We start from the raw sequence: 17,504 nt of genomic DNA on the forward strand, positions 1-17,504 counted from the left end.
TACAGTGGTACCTCTGGTTGCGAACGGGATCTGTTCCGGAGGCCCGTTCGCAACATGAAAAGAGCGCAACCTGCAGCGGTGCGTTTGTGCATGTGTGGGTTGCGATTCGCTGCTTCTGCGCATGCAGCTGATGTCATTTTGCGCTTCCGCGCTTGCGTGAACGGCGAAACCTGGAAGTAAGCCTTTCCGGTACTTCCGGGTTGGCATGGGATGTAACCTGAAAGAACGTAACATGAAGCAGACGTAACATGAGGTATGACTGTGTGTGTGTATACAAATATATATATCTGTAAAAAGCAATATCTGAAAAGCAAGACCCCTCTTTGTCAATTAGCCATATCCAATGCTAATCCTACTGAAAGCAGACCCACTGAAGTTAATGGGCATGGCAAACGTTGACTCCTGACTTTCAATGGGTCTGCTCTGAGAAGGACCAGCGTTGACTACAATCCCACTGCCTCTTTATCTTACAGATTTATCCAAGGACGGTCTTGATTTTGCAAGACATCCTCATGAGTTTGATTTCTGCTGGACAATCTTTAGATGCCAGGCCGATTTACCGAGGTAGAGCTAATCGAGCACTTCAAATGAGCTCTTCTCTGTCCGCTCTTCTAGGTTGAGCTCCAAATTCCCACCAGTAGGCGGCGTTGTAGTTCAGTTCTCAAAAGAACAGGAACGTACACGTGGAACGCAACCAATTTTCCAACTTTAAATAAAGGGTGCGGAACATACTCGTCAGCTGGCTCGTTGGTCTAGGGGTATGATTCTCGCTTTGGGTGCGAGAGGTCCCGGGTTCAAATCCCGGACGAGCCCAAGTTTTTTTGCTTACATTTACAAATCACTTTGACATGCTGGCTGGGGGATATAGTATAAAATCACTGGTTATGGACGGTGAACAGAATGGGTGTTTTCTCCCTGTTCTCTACAGAGGTGGATATGGAGTTGAAAGAGAGTTTAAAGAAAAATAAAATAATTGCAATTTTAAACTCACGTACAAGGGAGCAAACTCTTGAACGAAGTGGCACTTCCTTCCGAGTAAGCCTACATAGGATTGCGCTGAAAGCAATGTTAGCCCACAGATCTGAGTATTTTTACATGTTTTTAAGGCAAGCTTTATAAATCTGTACTAAGCAATACTTATATACATGACTGAGTATATTATAATTGTGTGTGATATTGTAGAAGATAGGGTCTCGGCTCTGGTGTGTTTTTGCTTTTACCAATTAGTTTTTATTAGCATCCCCTTCCCGATTCAATCCCCCTCCTTTCTGAGCTGCTGTTTATCTAGTAAGTTTTAATTCAGTTTTAATTAAGTTGTTTTTGTGTTGTGGTTTTAAAAGTTGTGTTGCTAGCCTCCCTGGGGAGCAGCTGTGTGTCGCGGGATCTATCATCCAAGTGATAAAAAAATGTGCCAGAAAAATATTTGGAAGACTTCCTTCTGTCCAGCAAAACCCGGAAACCTCTAGACTCCAACCTTTCTAAGAGCATTGGACTAAACAGCCTTTGTGTACAAGGCTCCATAGCTCAGGGGTTAGAGCACTGGTCTTGTAAACCAGGGGTCGCGAGTTCAAATCTCGCTGGGGCCTTTGTTATGCTTGCACCAGCAATAAACTCCGTAAAGTCTCCAGCCATATCTATATAATCCAAATTGTTGTGCTGCTGCTATATTCGTCGTCGCTACCAGTCTTTTGAATCTGGTTAAATGGGCTCTAATCTGACGGTCTTTTAAAAGGGCAGATAGTAACTTCCTTTCCCACAGTCCTGTGACAAGGCAACTGGATGGTAAGACTGGGTTTTTGTTTTTTCACGATTTAGATCGCAATCCTCCTACATCTTCTTTATTTTGGGGTTGTGTGTTTGGAAGGGAAATTAGATCCTGAGCACTAATATCACGCAAGAGAAGTTGATAATTCTGTGTGCTCTGCAAAAGGAACTGGAGGGCGACTTACAGTGTTAAGTAGTGTGCATGTCTACTCACAAGTAAGGAGGATCGCTGAGTTCAAGAGTCAGCCCTGTTGACCCGGTGCAACGCCTATGCATGTTTTACTCAGAAGTAAGGATCACTGAGTTCAGGAGTAAGCCGTGGTGAAGTCCCAGGGAATTTAAAAGGATTTACTTCCGTGTAAATATGCACCGCCGGATAGGCTTGCCCCGTTAAACCATTAAAAATATAAAAGGATCAGGTGGGGCAGGAACCTCTTCATCGTCTCCTAGTGCGGTGGGGGAGGCATTCCGTACATGTTCAGAGAAACCCATTTTTTATTTTAAAAAGTCCTAGGGTGAGTCAGTGTTATGATTCAAAACACATCCGGGAGTTTAAACTCAGGATTCCCAGGGTTCATTGTATTTTTCCCCTGCATTTCCCCTACCCAAAATAGGCGTCTTGCTTTTCTACAACGGTGGAGGAGAATATCCAGTTCAATCTCATTCCTAAATAATTATCTCTTGGCCCATGCAGATAGGCTCGCATTTATTCCACCTCTGTTACAAATGAGGGGGAAAAAATCACGGAGCGGAAGAAAATTTTTAATCTAGCAATAGGTTGCTTTTTAAAAGCGACGACAGCAAAAAGTTGGCAGCAAACTCGCAGAGCAGGAAGGAAAATACTGCTGTTGCCACTAGGAGGCACCAAAACAGAAAAAGACACCTTCAGAGTTTTCGGCAAGTGGCCGGCTCGTTGGTCTAGGGGTATGATTCTCGCTTAGGGTGCGAGAGGTCCCGGGTTCAAATCCCGGACGAGCCCTGTTTTTTTGAAGTACTATCAAGAAACCTGTAGGAAAAGCATTAGAACCTCGGAATGGTGTTTTCATCAACAGATCGTGTGAGTTCTGTGTGCGGGAAAACTCACGTCAAGTTTACTCACAAGACACAGAAATTATAGGGACCTCCTGAGTTCCACGTGAGGGAGAAACGTTGCTAGTTTACTCTATAGATGTACATTGCAAGGATAATCTTTTTATGCTCTTGAAACTGCTCATTGTCCAAAACTTTGTTGTTGTTGTTTTTAACCCCAATGCAATATTGAAACCAAAGAAAGGAAGCAAGTCAATATCAAATTCAGCTTATTTTTTATTTATTTTCAACCTAAAATATGTGAAAAGCGAGAATTTTATTCTTAGATAATGGAAGAAATGGTAGGAGAGAAACGAGAAAGAAAAATCTGAAGACTGCATTCAATAAATTATCTTTTCTTCTCGAGATAAAAGTGGAATAGGTGAACTAAAGTGAGATTTTCTTTTCAGTTAATAGAAGAAATGGTTAAGAGGGAAAATGAGATACAGACATATATATATATGGAAATATATGGATTGCTTTTCCTGGCTCCACACATCACAAGTCATCCTGCCCCACATCAGCTGGGACTTCAGTTTCCAAATGGACAGGATATCCCCCTTCACAGGCTATGATGATCCTTTCCGTGTTATCGGTCCCTTTGTAACTGCAGTCCGGGGCCCAGGAGCCCTTCTGAAGTTGGCACAGCGTGAGGGGGAAGCTGGCATTGCTTTCCCGGAGGTCCCCTGTGGTCGGTACCCCGCCCTCGCCACAAACAAGCTGGATCTTGGAGGTGTCCGCATGGACGAAAGTGTTGAGGTGCTTGCAGTGGTGGGAGGTGGCCAGGTCACGGCGCTTCATCATAAGGTTGCAGTAGCTCCGGGGGTCGGGAGCCTCCGTCGTTGGGAAGTCAACGTGCTGCCTCAAGAACTTCTGGTAACTTTCCGCACCGGCCACGGCCAAGCAGGCCGCCAGGAAGAGGAGCACCGTGGTCAGCCCTGGACGTGGGCCTCTCTCTGCCATTGCTGTCCCCTTTGTTGCTCTTTGTCAGGTGATGGATGGTAACCAAGTGAAGTAGAAAGGATGGAGGTGGTCTCAAGAGGCTTGCTTCCTGAGGTAGGAAGAACAAAATGGCGCCCCCAAGGATGGTAAAAAATAAATTGGCAAATTAATGACTTGACAATGCCCTGATCTTTAATGGTGTACACAGAAATCTGCCCCATCTTGACCACCCCCCAGTTCAAAATAGAAGCCCCATCTCATTGGAAAAACCCACCACCATAAATAAAAACCACATCATTGCCTGTTGTTGTCAGGGAAATTCTCAAGGGGTCCTCATAACAGGGGCCTGCTACATCGTGTGGCGAGGTAGGTTCTAAAGCAGTGGTTCCCAACCTGATTTTGGCCACGCCTCACCTAAGCATCTCTAAAATCCTGATGCCCCTCTGTGACATATAATTCTTATTATTCAAAAAGTGACGTCCTATACACGTGGAGGAAGCCTAAAAGGCTATTAACTTGGTCTAAACAAGCTTCCAAATTCAAATTGAGAGGCGTGTGCCCCACATTGGGAACCACAGTTCTAAAGGTTATTGGGAAGTGGAATTTGCCCTGAAGTGCTTATTTGAAATTTATATTTTAATTTATATTTATATTTTAATTTATAATTTATATTTATATTTTATCTCCATAGAAAGTCCCGAAGGCGCTATGCTGCAAGGGGCAATCCCTAGCAGGTGGATTCCGAAGCAGCTTCCTGATGATCGGTCAAGGCACTCAAAGTATTTAATAAGAACATAAAAATATTTCTGTTGGATCCAGCCAAGGGTCTTCCTCATCCAACACTCTGTCCTCACAGTGGCTGACCAGATGGCCCTTCAGGAGGCCTGCAAGCAAGACCTGAGTACAAGAGCATTCTCTCTACCTGTAATTCCCAGGAACTGGTATTCAGAGGCATATCACCCCTGACAGCAGAGGCAGACTATAGCCATTGTGGCTAGGACCCCTTTCCTCCATTCTAACCTTCTCACATGCCTTTAATCACTGTGATGAGCATAATAATGCCACCTCTAACTTTGTAAATAGTGGGACTGAAGACATCCCAGATTTCCTTGCCCCAAAATGCTCTACCCAGGTTGACGCTGAAGTTTTGGCACAAGCTGTGGCTGAGCTTTAAGATGTGGCCCGTCTGAGGACTCTTACATTGCTTCTGTCATGGATCAGGTCAAAGTCCAAGCCTTACCTGAGTTGGAGAACTGGGCCAGGCTCCCTCTGCCAAGAGCAATCTGTCCCACTCTGCTTTTATACAGAGAGCCCAGCATGACAAGGAATCAAGGACACTTTCAAGGAAAACTTCGCAGATGACACAGGGAGGAACTAACCAACCTACATATTTCCAGCCTCTGACTCAACCCTGGCCTGGGGCGATTTGTAGCACAACATCTCAAGTGTGGCTTAGTCAGCCTTCACTCACTGGCAAGTCATTTAAAGTTGTTATCACTACTTTTACATCATATTAGAGCCAGATGGGTTAACACAACCAGGAATAGAAATGGTCTGGGGATCTTTTCCCTGCTTAATATAGGCAGCTTTCAAAACTGCTTCTCAAAAATGTTAACTGAGAACATAGCTGGGGTCTAGGCTGGAGGTGCTGATTTGCCATCAGCAAAATTTGTGATTTTATTTAGCAAGAAACAAACAGTGGAGACAGAACATACTCATCATGGCTAGTTGCCATTGATATTCTCCATGAATATGCCCAATCCTTTTTTAAAGCCATTCAAGCTGGTGGCCATCAAATCACTACCTGTTGTAGCAAATTCTGTATAGTTGTCATGGTCTTTTGGCTGAAAAAATGTAACTCATGGATTTGGTTTTTGGTGTGCAGGGTTATGGAAGAATATACCATGCTGCTGCCCCCCCCCCGACATTGGTTGGTACTTAAAGGACTGGGAGCACAGACCCATGCTACATAATTGTACGAGTTGCCTGTGGGCAAATTAAGGGGATGTCTATATGGGATCTTACTGGCTCTGCACTCTGGGGGCACTCCCAGCTTGTATGCAAAACCTTTTGAAAAAGCATTTGTTTTTAAAAGGGGGAGGGAAGGGGCAGAGGATATGGGGCGAAGCAGACAAGACCTGGGTCTTTCCCCCCTTGAGCCAGCCCCTAACAACGTTCCTCCTGCTCCCACCAGGGGAACTAACATTGGGGTATAGGAAGCACCACAGACAAACTGTGCATTGTATCCCTGTTGTATAGTGAAAAGTCATTCCTCAGCAGAACAGCATCTACCTTGCATGCAGAAGATGCTATATTCAATCTCCAAGTAGGACTAGCAATATCCCCTGCCTGAAACCTTGGACAGCTCCTGCCCGGCAGTGCAGACCATGCTGAGCTAGGTGGACCCCTGGTCCTTGAACAAAGAACACCTTCCTATGTTCTCTTCATCCTTGAAGTGATGGAGTTCCTTCCTTCTCTCCATCCCTATCTATCAGCAACGCTTCAAGGTATTTCTTGTTCTAGAAGGCTTGTTTTGCTGGTCACATCCACACCTTCCATTTAAAGCAGTTTTGTACTGCATTAACAGCCACAGCTCCCCCCAAAGAATCATGGGAACTGAAGTTAAGGGTCCTGAGAATAATTGGGAAACCCCTTAAAAATCACTGTTCCCAGCATTCCAGAGAGGGGAGGGTCATGATTGTTATCATGTATAGGAGTGCTTTACATGGATTGTGCAGGTGAACTCAATTGTTTTTCCAAACCACTCTGAGTGCTTCCAGACTGTCGCTATTCTTCAGTGGGATTCAGTCGAAAACCAGCAAACTCAAGTCATTATAGTGGATTGGGAGGTCTTGTGCCACAAACCAGCTTCCCTCAAAGATTGGACTTTTTGTGTGAAGGAAAGTGATGGGGAAAATGCTTTAGAAAGTGTGGGATGACACTTGCTTGGACCCAATGCCATCTAACCTCCCAGCAAACACATCAGCATGAATGCTCATTTGTAGCCAAAGCTGTTTGGTTTCCCTGTAATCAGATCATGATAAATACTCAATAAAAATTATTATTGGAAGCACACCCTGGTCTGACATATATCGTTAAGCAGAGAAGGGTTCTATTTCTTAAACCTTCTTTCTGAATTTGCGCACACACTGTAGATATAAAGCACATTTAAATCACAGAGCTTCCCCCAAAGAATTCTAGGCACTGTATTCTACCCCTCATAGAGATATAATTCTTTTCTACATCATTATCATCCCACCCTTCCTTACCCTAACTCCTTGGTTCTAGGACACAGGGCACTTTGCACCACAAATACACATTTTAACCCATGGAGTTCTCAGTACTCACCTTGTGTCAAGATGTGTCCCGTCTGCTCTGACACCATCGCTGGCTATGAAAACAAGGAAACCAACAGCGCAATGGGCGGGGAGTGAGAGAGTTAATGACTCACAACTCGGCTGCCAAGTCAGAGCAACCGGAAATACCAGGGATGCTCCTGAGACAGCAGCGCAGAACATTACGAAATCACCCGAGGTTTCCCCACCTTGTCAAGTATCTCTTTTTAATTGTTTTTTATTTTTTTATTTTTCATGTATTTTGTATTTTTCTCTGTATTTTTGTATCTTTTTTCCTTTTCCTTTTCCTTTTCCTTTTCTTATTCTGTAACTTTCTTTTGTCTGTAAAATTTCAATAATTTTTTTTTTAAAAAAACAACAAGTATCTCTTTCTCAACACGAGGACTAGAAACTTTGTGTGTTTGTGTAAAATAAAGGCTAAGGCGAGGCTTGTTGATTTCCTAGAATTAAAGAGATGTCTAACACGCAGCTTAATATACACGGGTCTTGATTAGAGTCTAATATGTGGAAGTATGACAGGCGGCTTTAACACACAAGCCTTAATTAAATTCTAACACTAGCTTGATCCAGAATTTAGTCTTGCACCCATGAACTCATTACACTATCTTTAGTAAATAAAAAGTAAAAAATAAAATAAAAATAACCCCCAAGGGGCAATTGATTGTGTGTGGAGAAAGAAAAAAAAAGGGAAAAAAAGGGGGGAATGAAATGGAATGTCTGCAACCCTCACAATGCACATTTTATTGTTTATAGACCTGTCCATCATAGCAGACTCCCAAAATGAAGAACTGATTAAGTTTACTGGGATTTTATATGCAGCACAGAAAAGGCAAAGTTGCGCGCGGGTAAGGAAGAGGACAGACACTATAAAAGAAAACAAACCTGTCTAATCTCGCCATTGGTAACCTGGCAAGATAAAGGAATTTCAGCACGGATCCTAAAATAAAGTGTAAGCTGTTTTACTTTCAAAACAGCAGCAAGCAATCTTTCTTAGGGCAGGTTCTCCCTCCTTCTGCTCCTTAGGCAAACCTGGCAGGTAGAAGAGGGAATGGGCTTATCCAATCAACTTCCGGGAGGTGGAGCTTAGGGATCCTGCTTCTATCCGATGGAGGACTGGTTTGCCCAGAGCCTTAACGTGATCAGTGCAATGCACAGCCGGGGCAGGTTGTGTATCTGTCACCAGCAACTGATGAGCCTCAAACATCAACCCGAAAGGGAAGAGAAGGTGGGAACGACCACTGCCGTTGGGGAGCAAGTTTCAGCGTCTGGGTCTGGGACGGCTTGGGCCAGGCATATCTCGCGTCTTCTGCTGGAACCTCCTTCACTGGAGGTGTTTGATCAGAGATTGGATGGCCACCTGTCAGAGATTCTTTAGCAGTGATTCCTGGATTGCAGGGAGTTGGGCTAGATGTCCCTTGCGGTCCCTTCCAAATTTTTAATTTTATGATTCTAGGATGAACCAGTAGCTGATGGGAACAGGGAGGCAATTTACCCGGAAGGCAGCTCAGGAATCAAAATCTAGGACATAAAACAAGAGGCTTTTTAAAAACAAAAACAAAAAAACTGCTAGGGACTCTTTCTTTCTTTCCTTAATAATAATGATAATTAATAATTTTATTATTTATACTCCGCCCACCTGGCTGGGTTTCCCCAGCTACTCTGGGCGGCTTATAGAATATATAAAACATATTATTGAATAATCAGTCTTTGAATTATCAGTCTTTGTATTGTCTGACTTGGAACTGAGAATCTAGTTTTGGACTGAATTTTGAAATGGTTTTGAAAGGGATTGTTGTATTTTATTTATTTCTCTTTCTCACACACACCCCTTCTCTCCCAGGACAAAACTAGGTTTTGGAGATTCATGATCAGATGCCCTGTCCCTTTAAATGACTTTTAACCTACCCGCTGCAATGAGCGCCCCCTGCCCCACCGCGGGTCATTTTAACGTTGAGAGAGCACGTCGCTTAATTTCAGTGCTTGAAATTCGGATACATCCTCCCTCCCAGTGATTCCGAAACATGCCAGCAGGGAAAGCTATTGCTTAAGCGTGCTCTGGGCAGCCGCACTTCCCTGTAGGAGAAAGTTTGAGAAAGTTGCTGCCTTCTACAGAGAAAGACCACCGGTCGCCGGCAACCTCTGTACCGTCGGCATTGACTGGCCCTGGTTCTCCGGAGTTTCAGATATGCTGAACCGTCGGGAGCGTCTGCGTGCAAAGCAGATGCTCTACCATTGAGCTAGGACCCTTCGTTTCCGAAGTCTGCATGTTGATTCATCCCAATATTTGGCAGGCATTTGCAAGGTTTTGAAAATCTTTCGAGGTGGTTGTGCAAAAGAAGAAGTAAAAAAAGTGCTTTGGGGGCAGAATAAGAGCAGCAGACCTGATTCACCTCCTCATGAAAAGAGGGCACAAATTTGCATCTGGTAGCTAGACAGCATCTTAAAAAGCAGAGACATCACCTTGCCAACATAGGTCCGTATAGTTAAAGCTATGGTTTTCCCAGTAGTGATGTACAGAAGTGAGAGCTGGACCATATGGTGCTGGAGGAGACTCTTGAGAGTCCCATGGACTGCAAGAAGATCAAACCTCTCCATTCTTAAGGAAATCAGCCCTGAGTGCTCACTGGAAGGACAGATCATGAAGCTGAGGCTCCAGTACTTTGGCCACCTCATGAGAAGAGAAGACTCCCTGGAGAAGACCCTGATGTTGGGAAAGATGGAGGGCACAAGGAGAAGGGGACGACAGAGGACGAGATGGTTGGACAGTGTTCTCGAATCTACCAGCATGAGTCTGACAAAACTGCAGGAGGCAGTGGAAGACAGGAGTGCCTGGCGTGCTCTGGTCCATGGGGTCACGAAGAGTCGGACACGGCTAAACAACAACAACAACAGCTTATATGTATAGGTACAAATTTGGCGTGGTGGTGGTGGAATTCAAAAGGAAATACTGTACAGTACATCCCGTCGTCCTGGGAAGATGCCAGGTGTCTTCTGTGCCTGCTTTGGCTATGCATCCATGTAGGGTTGGAAATGCACAAGGCTCATTGGTTTTTTTGGCAGAGCGCTTTTGCACAGAGTACTTTGCAATTGTACATTTAACTTTGTGTGATAGTGTGGCCTGTTGTTACTATCCAGGGAGGAGGGGAGAGGGGAAATTAGGCTCTTCAGATGCTGCTGGACTCCAGCTCCCATCAGCCAGTATGACCAATGATCAGGGATGATGGAGGTTGGAGTCCAACACAATCGGGAGTCCCGCTGATTCCTCGCTCTGCTTTAACAGTTAAGAAGAAGGAAATTCTAGCATTGTGTAGCCCAGGGCACAGCTGATGGCACGATTGTGACTACAGGTGTAGCATCCTGTGCAAGAGAGAAGGAAGCTGTAGTACCTCTCCAAATTCTCCCAAATGCACAAAGGAGCAGAGAGTGTGTTCCTATTGACCTCCTTCACCCCATGTGGCCATCCTAGAGGAGGCTGAGCAGACTGGGAGCTATCTGGAATTACAGGAGCATGCCAGGAAATAGAGATGCGCAAGAAAGAGTTTATTAACATCACACTGTACTCACATACACAAAAAGGGTAAGGGAAAGAGGCAGAGAACAGAAGCAGCTCCTCAGAGATGGCACTGAAAACAGGATGAACAGGAGGAGCTGGTCTTTGGCTTTGTGGAAGGAGGGAGAGTAATGGCATCAGAGAGACACATCCACCAAGTCAGCCAATCTCTTGTGGCCGGGTCCAGTTCCATCCCGGCAGGCGCAGTCGGGCGATACAGTCTTCCCTACAGTTCATGCTTGCAGATGTAGGCGTTGAGTTTCCTGCAGGGGGCATCGTTCCACTGTTTAAAGTCTAGGAGGCAGAGGATAAGGCTCAAGTTAGCTCTTTGGTTTGGCGGTTCTGTAACCTGAACTGATGTTAAAGGTAAAGGTAAAGGTACCCCTGCCCGTACGGGCCAGTCTTGACAGACTCTGGGGTTGTGCGCCCATCTCACTTAAGAGGCCAGGGGCCAGCGCTGTCCGGAGACACTTCCGGGTCACGTGGCCAGCGTGACATCGCTGCTCTGGCGAGCCAGAGCTGCACACGGAAACGCCGTTTACCTTCCCGCTAGTAAGCAGTCCCTATTTATCTACTTGCACCCGGGGGTGCTTTCAAACTGCTAGGTTGGCAGGCTCTGGGACCGAGCAACAGGAGCGCACCCCGCCGCGGGGATTGTTGCCAACCTCCAATTAAATCTCAGGTTTCACAAGAGCTTCAAGTTCCCACGATTAATATTTTTAAGGGGAAAAGCAAATAGAACTGATTCTAATGTTCAAATGTGTGAAGGCAAATAAAACGAAGGAGTAAAGTTTGAGTTAGAAGTGCCTGGCGTGCTCTGGTCCATGGGGTCACGAAGAGTCAGACACGACTAAACGACTAAACAACAACAACAAAGTTTCAGTTTGTTTTCTGATCTGTATACAGTGGTGCCCCGCAAGACAAACGCCTCGCAAGACGGAATACCCGCTAGACAAAAGGGTTTTCCGTTTTGGAGGCACTTCGCAAAACAAATTTCCCTATGGGGTTGCTTCGCAAGACGAAAAAATCTTGCGAGTCCCCGCGGGTTTTTTTCGCTTTTTTCGCCCTTTTCCTAAGCCGCTAAGCCGCTTAACAGCTGATCCGCTGATAAGCCACTTAACAGCTGATCGCTAGAAGCCACTAGACCGCTGTAGCGCTAATCTGCTAAGCTGTCAATGAGCTTGCTTCGCAAGACGAAAAAACCGCTAGACAAAGAGAATCGCGGAACGGATTCTTTTCGTCTTGCGAGGCACCACTGTATTTCTTCCCCAAGAGTTTTTCACATCTGAGGCTAGATATTTTTGCTCAAGAGCACTCTAGAAGATGGGTAGCTAACCTTGTGACCTCTGGATTTTTTTGTACAATGACACTCATCATCCCCAACCCCTAGCCATGTGGACCAGAGCAGATGGGAGTCGTAGTGCACATCTGAAGGGTGTCATGCTGGCTACCCTGACTTTGAAAAAAAAGGAGAGCATGCCTTCTCTGTGGTTTGGGTGTTATTTGTAGACACTGTGCGCACACAGCACATTCAAAGCACATCCCCCTGAAGAATTTTGGGAACTATGGTTTGTTAAGGTTGCTAGGAACTGTAACTCTGTGAGGGGCAAACGACAGTGCTCAGAATTATGTGAGGGAAAGAATGTGTTTCAAATCTGGCTTAAAGGTATAGTGTGTATACAGGTGCAAGCTATGGTATTCACAGGCAACTGAATTGCATAGATCAGTTGTAGCTCTCCATCTCATGGTATACAGTGGTGCCTCGGGTTAAGTACTTAATTCATTCCGGAGGTCCATTCTTAACCTGAAACTGTTCTTAACCTGAAGCACCACTTTAGCTAATGGGGCCTCCTGCTTCCGCCGCGCCTCCAGAGCACGATTTCTGTTCTCATCCTGAAGCAAAGTTCTTAACCCGAGGTACTATTTCTGGGTTAGCGGAGTCTGTAACCTGAAGTGTATGTAACCCGAGGTACCACTGTATTCAGAACATGGCCAGCCATTGTGTCCCTAAATCAGGAGTGGTGAACCTTTTCCAGCCTGAGGGTTGCATATCTATCTGGACAATTTCCTGAGGGCCACATGCCATTGATGGGCAGGGCCAGAGGCAAAAGTGGGTGGAGCAGTGAATGTTAACTTTACCCTTGTCCAATAAGCTGGTTTCTACACACACACACTCCCACCTCCTTCTGCCTGCTCTATCCAGACAAGCCAAAGTTCAAGGACACAGTCCAGCCAGGCACAAACACAAAGCAAGGGCATGGAGCAGAGTCAGGGAGGGTAGTCATGGCCAGGGGAGAGAGGATATGGCTGGGAAGAGTTCCAAGGGCCAGATAAAGTGGCATATTTGGCCCCCCAGGCTTGAGTTTTCCTATCCTTGTCCTAAAATGCCCTTGTCGTTTCTCAGACACTGAGAATGACTTGCTTACCTGTGGTTCGTCTCAGCTCCACACAGTACTCGGCTTTGCGGTAGTTGTCTGGCTGGTGGTTCATCCAGGCCTTGTAGTTGTAGGTGGATTCGTCAGCCCACCTCCATTTCCTGGTCTGCAGAAAAGAGACAGAACACATCATGTGATGGAAGGGGCCAGATAGAGAAATTGGATGAAGCCAACTTGCTGGAGAGTTTTCCCCATGGGGATCTGTTAGCAGCAGAGGAGGACTCTCGTGGAAAACAGTGGAGAAGCAGCAGCATGGGGGAATAAATTTGGGAGATTGTTGAGGTAAGAGGGGAACGGGATTGCCATAGAGCCACTGCTCCGTCAAACAGGAATGGAGCGCCATTCTACTTGATCTGCATGAAAGAGACGGAACAGATCATGTGGTTAAGGAAGTGGGAGGAGCCCAGCGCAAAAGCTGAGCTGGAGAGTTCTGGCCAGCGGGCAGCTAATGCAAACTACGATGGAGAAGAGAAGGACTCCCGTGGAAAATAACAAAATGGTGTATTTGAATGTAGGAAGAGCCTGCTGGATCAGACCAATGGCCTATTGTAGCCCGGCATCATGTTCTTACAGCGGCCAACCAGATGCCTGAGGGAAACCTGCAAGCAATTAATCCAGAATGAGGCAGCTAGACTGGTGACTGGGAGTGGCTGCCGAGACCATATAACACCGGTCCTAAAAGATCTTCATTGGCTCCCAGTATGTTTCTGATCACAATTCAAAGTGTTGGTGCTGACCTTTAAAGCCCCAAATGGCCTCGGTCCTGTATACCTGAAGGAGCATCTCCACCCCCATCATCCAGCCCAGACACTGAGGTCCAGCGCCGAGGGCCTTCTAGTGGTTCCTTTGCTGCGAGAAGCCAAGTTACAGGGAACCAGGCAGTTCTGTGGAATGCCCTGTGGAATGCCCTCCCAGAAGAAGTCAAGGCAATAAATAACTATTTTACTTTTAAAAGACATCTGAAGGCGGCCCTGTTTATGGAGGTTTTTAATGTCTGATGTTGTATTGTTTTTAATATTCAGTTGGAAGCTGCTCAGAGTGGCTTGGGAAACCCAGCCAGATAGGTGGGGTATAAATAATAAATTATTATTGTTATTGTTATTGTTATTAGCAGGACCTGAGGGCAACAGCACACACCGTCCTGAAGTTTCCGGCATCTGGCATTCAGAAGAATTACTATCCCAGACTGGAGGCAGAGGATGGCCGTCAAAAGCCTTATCCTCCAGGAATTTGTCCAATTTGGGATTCTGCCTGGGAGATATTGGAATAAAATTGGAGTGGCAATGCTAAGGAATCCCCACTCAGGGCTGACATGGACCAGGAATGGAGCACATGGGAGAAGCTCACCTGACGGACATCGTGGAGCCCAATCCAAACGTCGCTTATTTCTTGCTGGTAAGTGGAGATGTGCTCAGCCACCAGGAGTGTCTCTGCTTTGGTGAGGACAGAGGCAAGATGGGCTCCACGGCCATAGCTCTGGCACTCAATCTGAGGACAGAGAAGAAAAGAGAGATGTAATATCCTATCTTGTCCTACTATATCAGCAGGGCTGGTGCAGAGCTGAATCCACCCCATAGCTGTCAACCATCCCTTATTTGGCGGGAAACTCCCAGCGCTGTGTCCCGCTGCTGTCCCGGATTGATGATGTCCCTTAAATTTCCCAGGTTTCATGCTTGCCCGGCTCGGGAGGGAAGCAGCAGCTCGGTGTCCTCTGCCTCGAGAGAGCGAGAGAGAGAGTGCACATGAGCTGCCGTGTCTCCGTCTCTCCCTTTCCCCCCTCGGGGCGCATTGTGAAAGACGGGTGAGGCTCCCGCTGCGCTGCCAGGGGAATCTGGAGGTGGCAGTGGCGGCCTGAGGGAGGAGGAAGAGGAGGGGATGGGGAGGGATGCAGAAGGGCAGTGCTTCAGTGGCCGCGGCGCCGCTGCAACCGCCTCATGCCAGGCTCGTGGGCAGTGTGGGCGAGAGTCTCTCTCCCTCCCTCTCGGGTGGGGAAGGGCCGATGGAACTCATAAGCTACGCAAAATCCCTTATTTTGGCTGCTGATCCCTTATTTTTGAGGCTGCTGATCCCTTATTTTCAAATCTGTGACAGCTATGAATCCACCCACACTGGAATTTAAATTTTGTGGGTTATTTTTAAAGTCACTTAACACCCACCCCCTAATTTGAGGGATACGTCTAAGAAGCACAAGTCTTGATGTTGAGTTTTAAGGTAACGTTACTTATCAGCTTGTAATATTCAATGTTTTTATACTAGCACGTAGAGATGGGAGAGAAATCCAGGTCAGTACTCATTTTGAGGTGAGAGAAAGAGAAAAGAAAACTCCCGCTCTGATCATATCCAACCAGCTGGATTGGTGCAGGAGCAAAACTTTCCAAATCATGAGTTCTGCTTTGTACAAGTTTCAATCATTCTCAAATTTTGCTTTCAAAATTGTAGGGATGTAACTGGTTGGGTGTCAAATGCTCCTTACCTCAGCCTCCTGCCACGTCAGTTTGGCATCAAAGTATGCATAGCAGTTGCCCTGGTTTTGCAGCCACTCCCTGGCACAGGTGTCAGCCTCAGCTGCATGGAGAGAGAGAGGCAGAAACGGTGTTGGCGTTGGGCAGATAGATTGCTTAGAAGTTAGCAGGGTGGATAAAAATCAATGGTTTTTAAAATAAAAAAATAAAAAAAGAATTTTTAAAATTTAAATCGGTTTTTTAAAATTTAAATTGGATTTTTAAAACAAAATGCTTTTGGTGGAAAAATCTTTCTAAAGATAGTTTTCTATTTAAGTTACATTATACTCCAAAGGCTATTCATCAGTAAATAAGGATTTGTTTTAAGGTTTTCATGTGTGCTAAAACTTAGTCTACCTTTTATTTAATTGTTTAACCACCTCAGTTAACAAACATGGATACATATGCTATAATGTTATTGTTTTAGTTAAATAAATTGCTTAACTTGTTATTAAGGAAATGAGTATTTTTCCCCTTCCCATAAAGTACAGCAGAAAGGTTGTCCAAATATAAACAGTTAATTATTAAGCCTCACAATAATTTCATAATTATCTGTCTATGTATTTCTAATAGTATAACCTAATCAGTAATTTTGATATAACTGTAAAAACTATTCTGAAAATTTATTATTCCAAAAATGAAACCTTCATCTGGTTGTCAATATTAAGATTATACCAGCAAGCATGAGTCTTTCTGTTAAAAAAGAGTGATTTAAATCAAGTCTTACTGACTAGTGATTTAAATTGATTTGATTTAAATCAAATCCACCCTGGAAGTTAGGGGAGAATGTTCCCTGTAAGGAAGAAAACCCTACCTCACCTGTAGATGCCAGGTGGCATAGACTTGCCCCACATAATTGTTTATGGAAGGGTATTCCAGGGGTAGGGGAAATATCAGGCCTGGGGCCAAATTTGCCCCTCCAAGCTTCTTTATCTGGTTTCTTGGAACTCTCCCTAGGCCACGCCCCCTCTCACAGGCCACACCCCTTATTGGCCCTGTTTTACACCCTAAACGTTTTTGCTTGACAGCCCCTGAACTTTGATATTGCATCTCACTTGCCTTTTGCTGATATACCACCAGTCCTCTCAGGAGCTTGACATGCCTCTCTCAACTACACAAGGATCATGCAAGGCAGGTTAGGTTGAGAGATAGTGTCCATCCCAAGGCTGAGCTTAATGGCTGCATGAGGATTTGAAACTGGGTTTCCCCAGCCCTAGTCCAACACTTTCTAGCCTACCCCAACCTGGTGCCCTCCACATCATTGGACTCCTGACCCCCATCAGCCCCACCAAGTGTGGTCAGCACTCAGGACTAAAGAACATTATAGTCCAACAACACCAACTAAACCAAAGAGACCCACTAATGTTAAGCACTGAATGAGCCTGATGGAGATTTTGGGTTAGCCTTATCTTTTGGAAAGACTAAAAAGATCTGGTGATAGGTATTCAGTCAAGTCCGTTTGTTAACTGGTCATGCAATGTCAGTATTTGTTAAGGGGAACTCACCTCCCAGGAAAGGATTTGCGACCAGGATGCCCAGGAGGCAAAGGTTGAAGTAGGTGAAGAGTCCCATCTTCTGGTTGACCTTTGAGAGTGGAAACAACAGTAAGTTTGAAACCTTCTATATGCAACTAACGCTGAGCTGCAGCCCTTGCTGCTACAACTTCCTGCAAGAACCTCCTCCATGAACCCATCATCTCATCTCAAAGTCTTTGAAAGTTCCCCATACTCTAGATCTGCGGTGGGAATCCTGTGGCCCAGGTTTGATCACATTTTACCCACAAAGCTGAGTAGGAAGAGGAGGGAGAGCTGGGGTGGCAGAGAAAGAGATGGGGAATGCTGCAACCCCCACTCACTTTTGACTCCAGCTTTTGACTGCCACCAGATGT

At 45.5% G+C, this 17,504-nt stretch overlaps 2 protein-coding genes across 5 annotated transcripts; both read right to left on the minus strand.

Annotated features, from left to right (window-relative positions):
* Positions 1 to 3,051: 3,051 nt before the first annotated feature.
* On the minus strand, positions 3,052 to 8,175 carry RNASE12 (ribonuclease A family member 12 (inactive)). 4 transcript variants are annotated; one of them, XM_083707604.1, is made up of 3 exons: positions 8,013 to 8,175; positions 7,123 to 7,161; positions 3,052 to 3,883 (listed from the first exon to the last, which is right to left on the minus strand). In XM_083707604.1, exon 3 carries the CDS (start codon positions 3,793 to 3,795, stop codon positions 3,331 to 3,333), a length of 465 nt encoding a protein of 154 aa, XP_083563730.1. In that variant the 5' UTR covers positions 3,796 to 3,883; positions 7,123 to 7,161; positions 8,013 to 8,175; the 3' UTR covers positions 3,052 to 3,330. The 4 variants fall into 4 exon arrangements, with proteins under 4 accessions (XP_083563730.1, XP_083563729.1, XP_083563731.1 ...); XM_083707603.1 differs by having other exon boundaries at positions 7,123 to 7,165; XM_083707605.1 differs by lacking the exon at positions 7,123 to 7,161.
* Positions 8,176 to 10,695: 2,520 nt separating this feature from the next.
* Positions 10,696 to 17,188, minus strand: LOC310829299 (C-type lectin-like; the record flags this gene model as incomplete). The annotated part of the gene is made up of 5 exons (XM_083707607.1): positions 10,696 to 10,974; positions 13,107 to 13,221; positions 14,463 to 14,603; positions 15,589 to 15,680; positions 17,122 to 17,188. The coding sequence occupies 5 exons, from the start codon at positions 17,186 to 17,188 to the stop codon at positions 10,907 to 10,909; spliced, it is 483 nt and encodes a 160-aa protein (XP_083563733.1). The 3' UTR covers positions 10,696 to 10,906.
* Between the last annotated feature and the right edge of the window lie 316 nt (positions 17,189 to 17,504).

Source organism: Podarcis gaigeae (assembly GCF_964106915.1).
Source record: "Podarcis gaigeae genome assembly, chromosome: 13".
In the NCBI taxonomy this organism is placed as follows: domain Eukaryota; kingdom Metazoa; phylum Chordata; class Lepidosauria; order Squamata; family Lacertidae; genus Podarcis; species Podarcis gaigeae.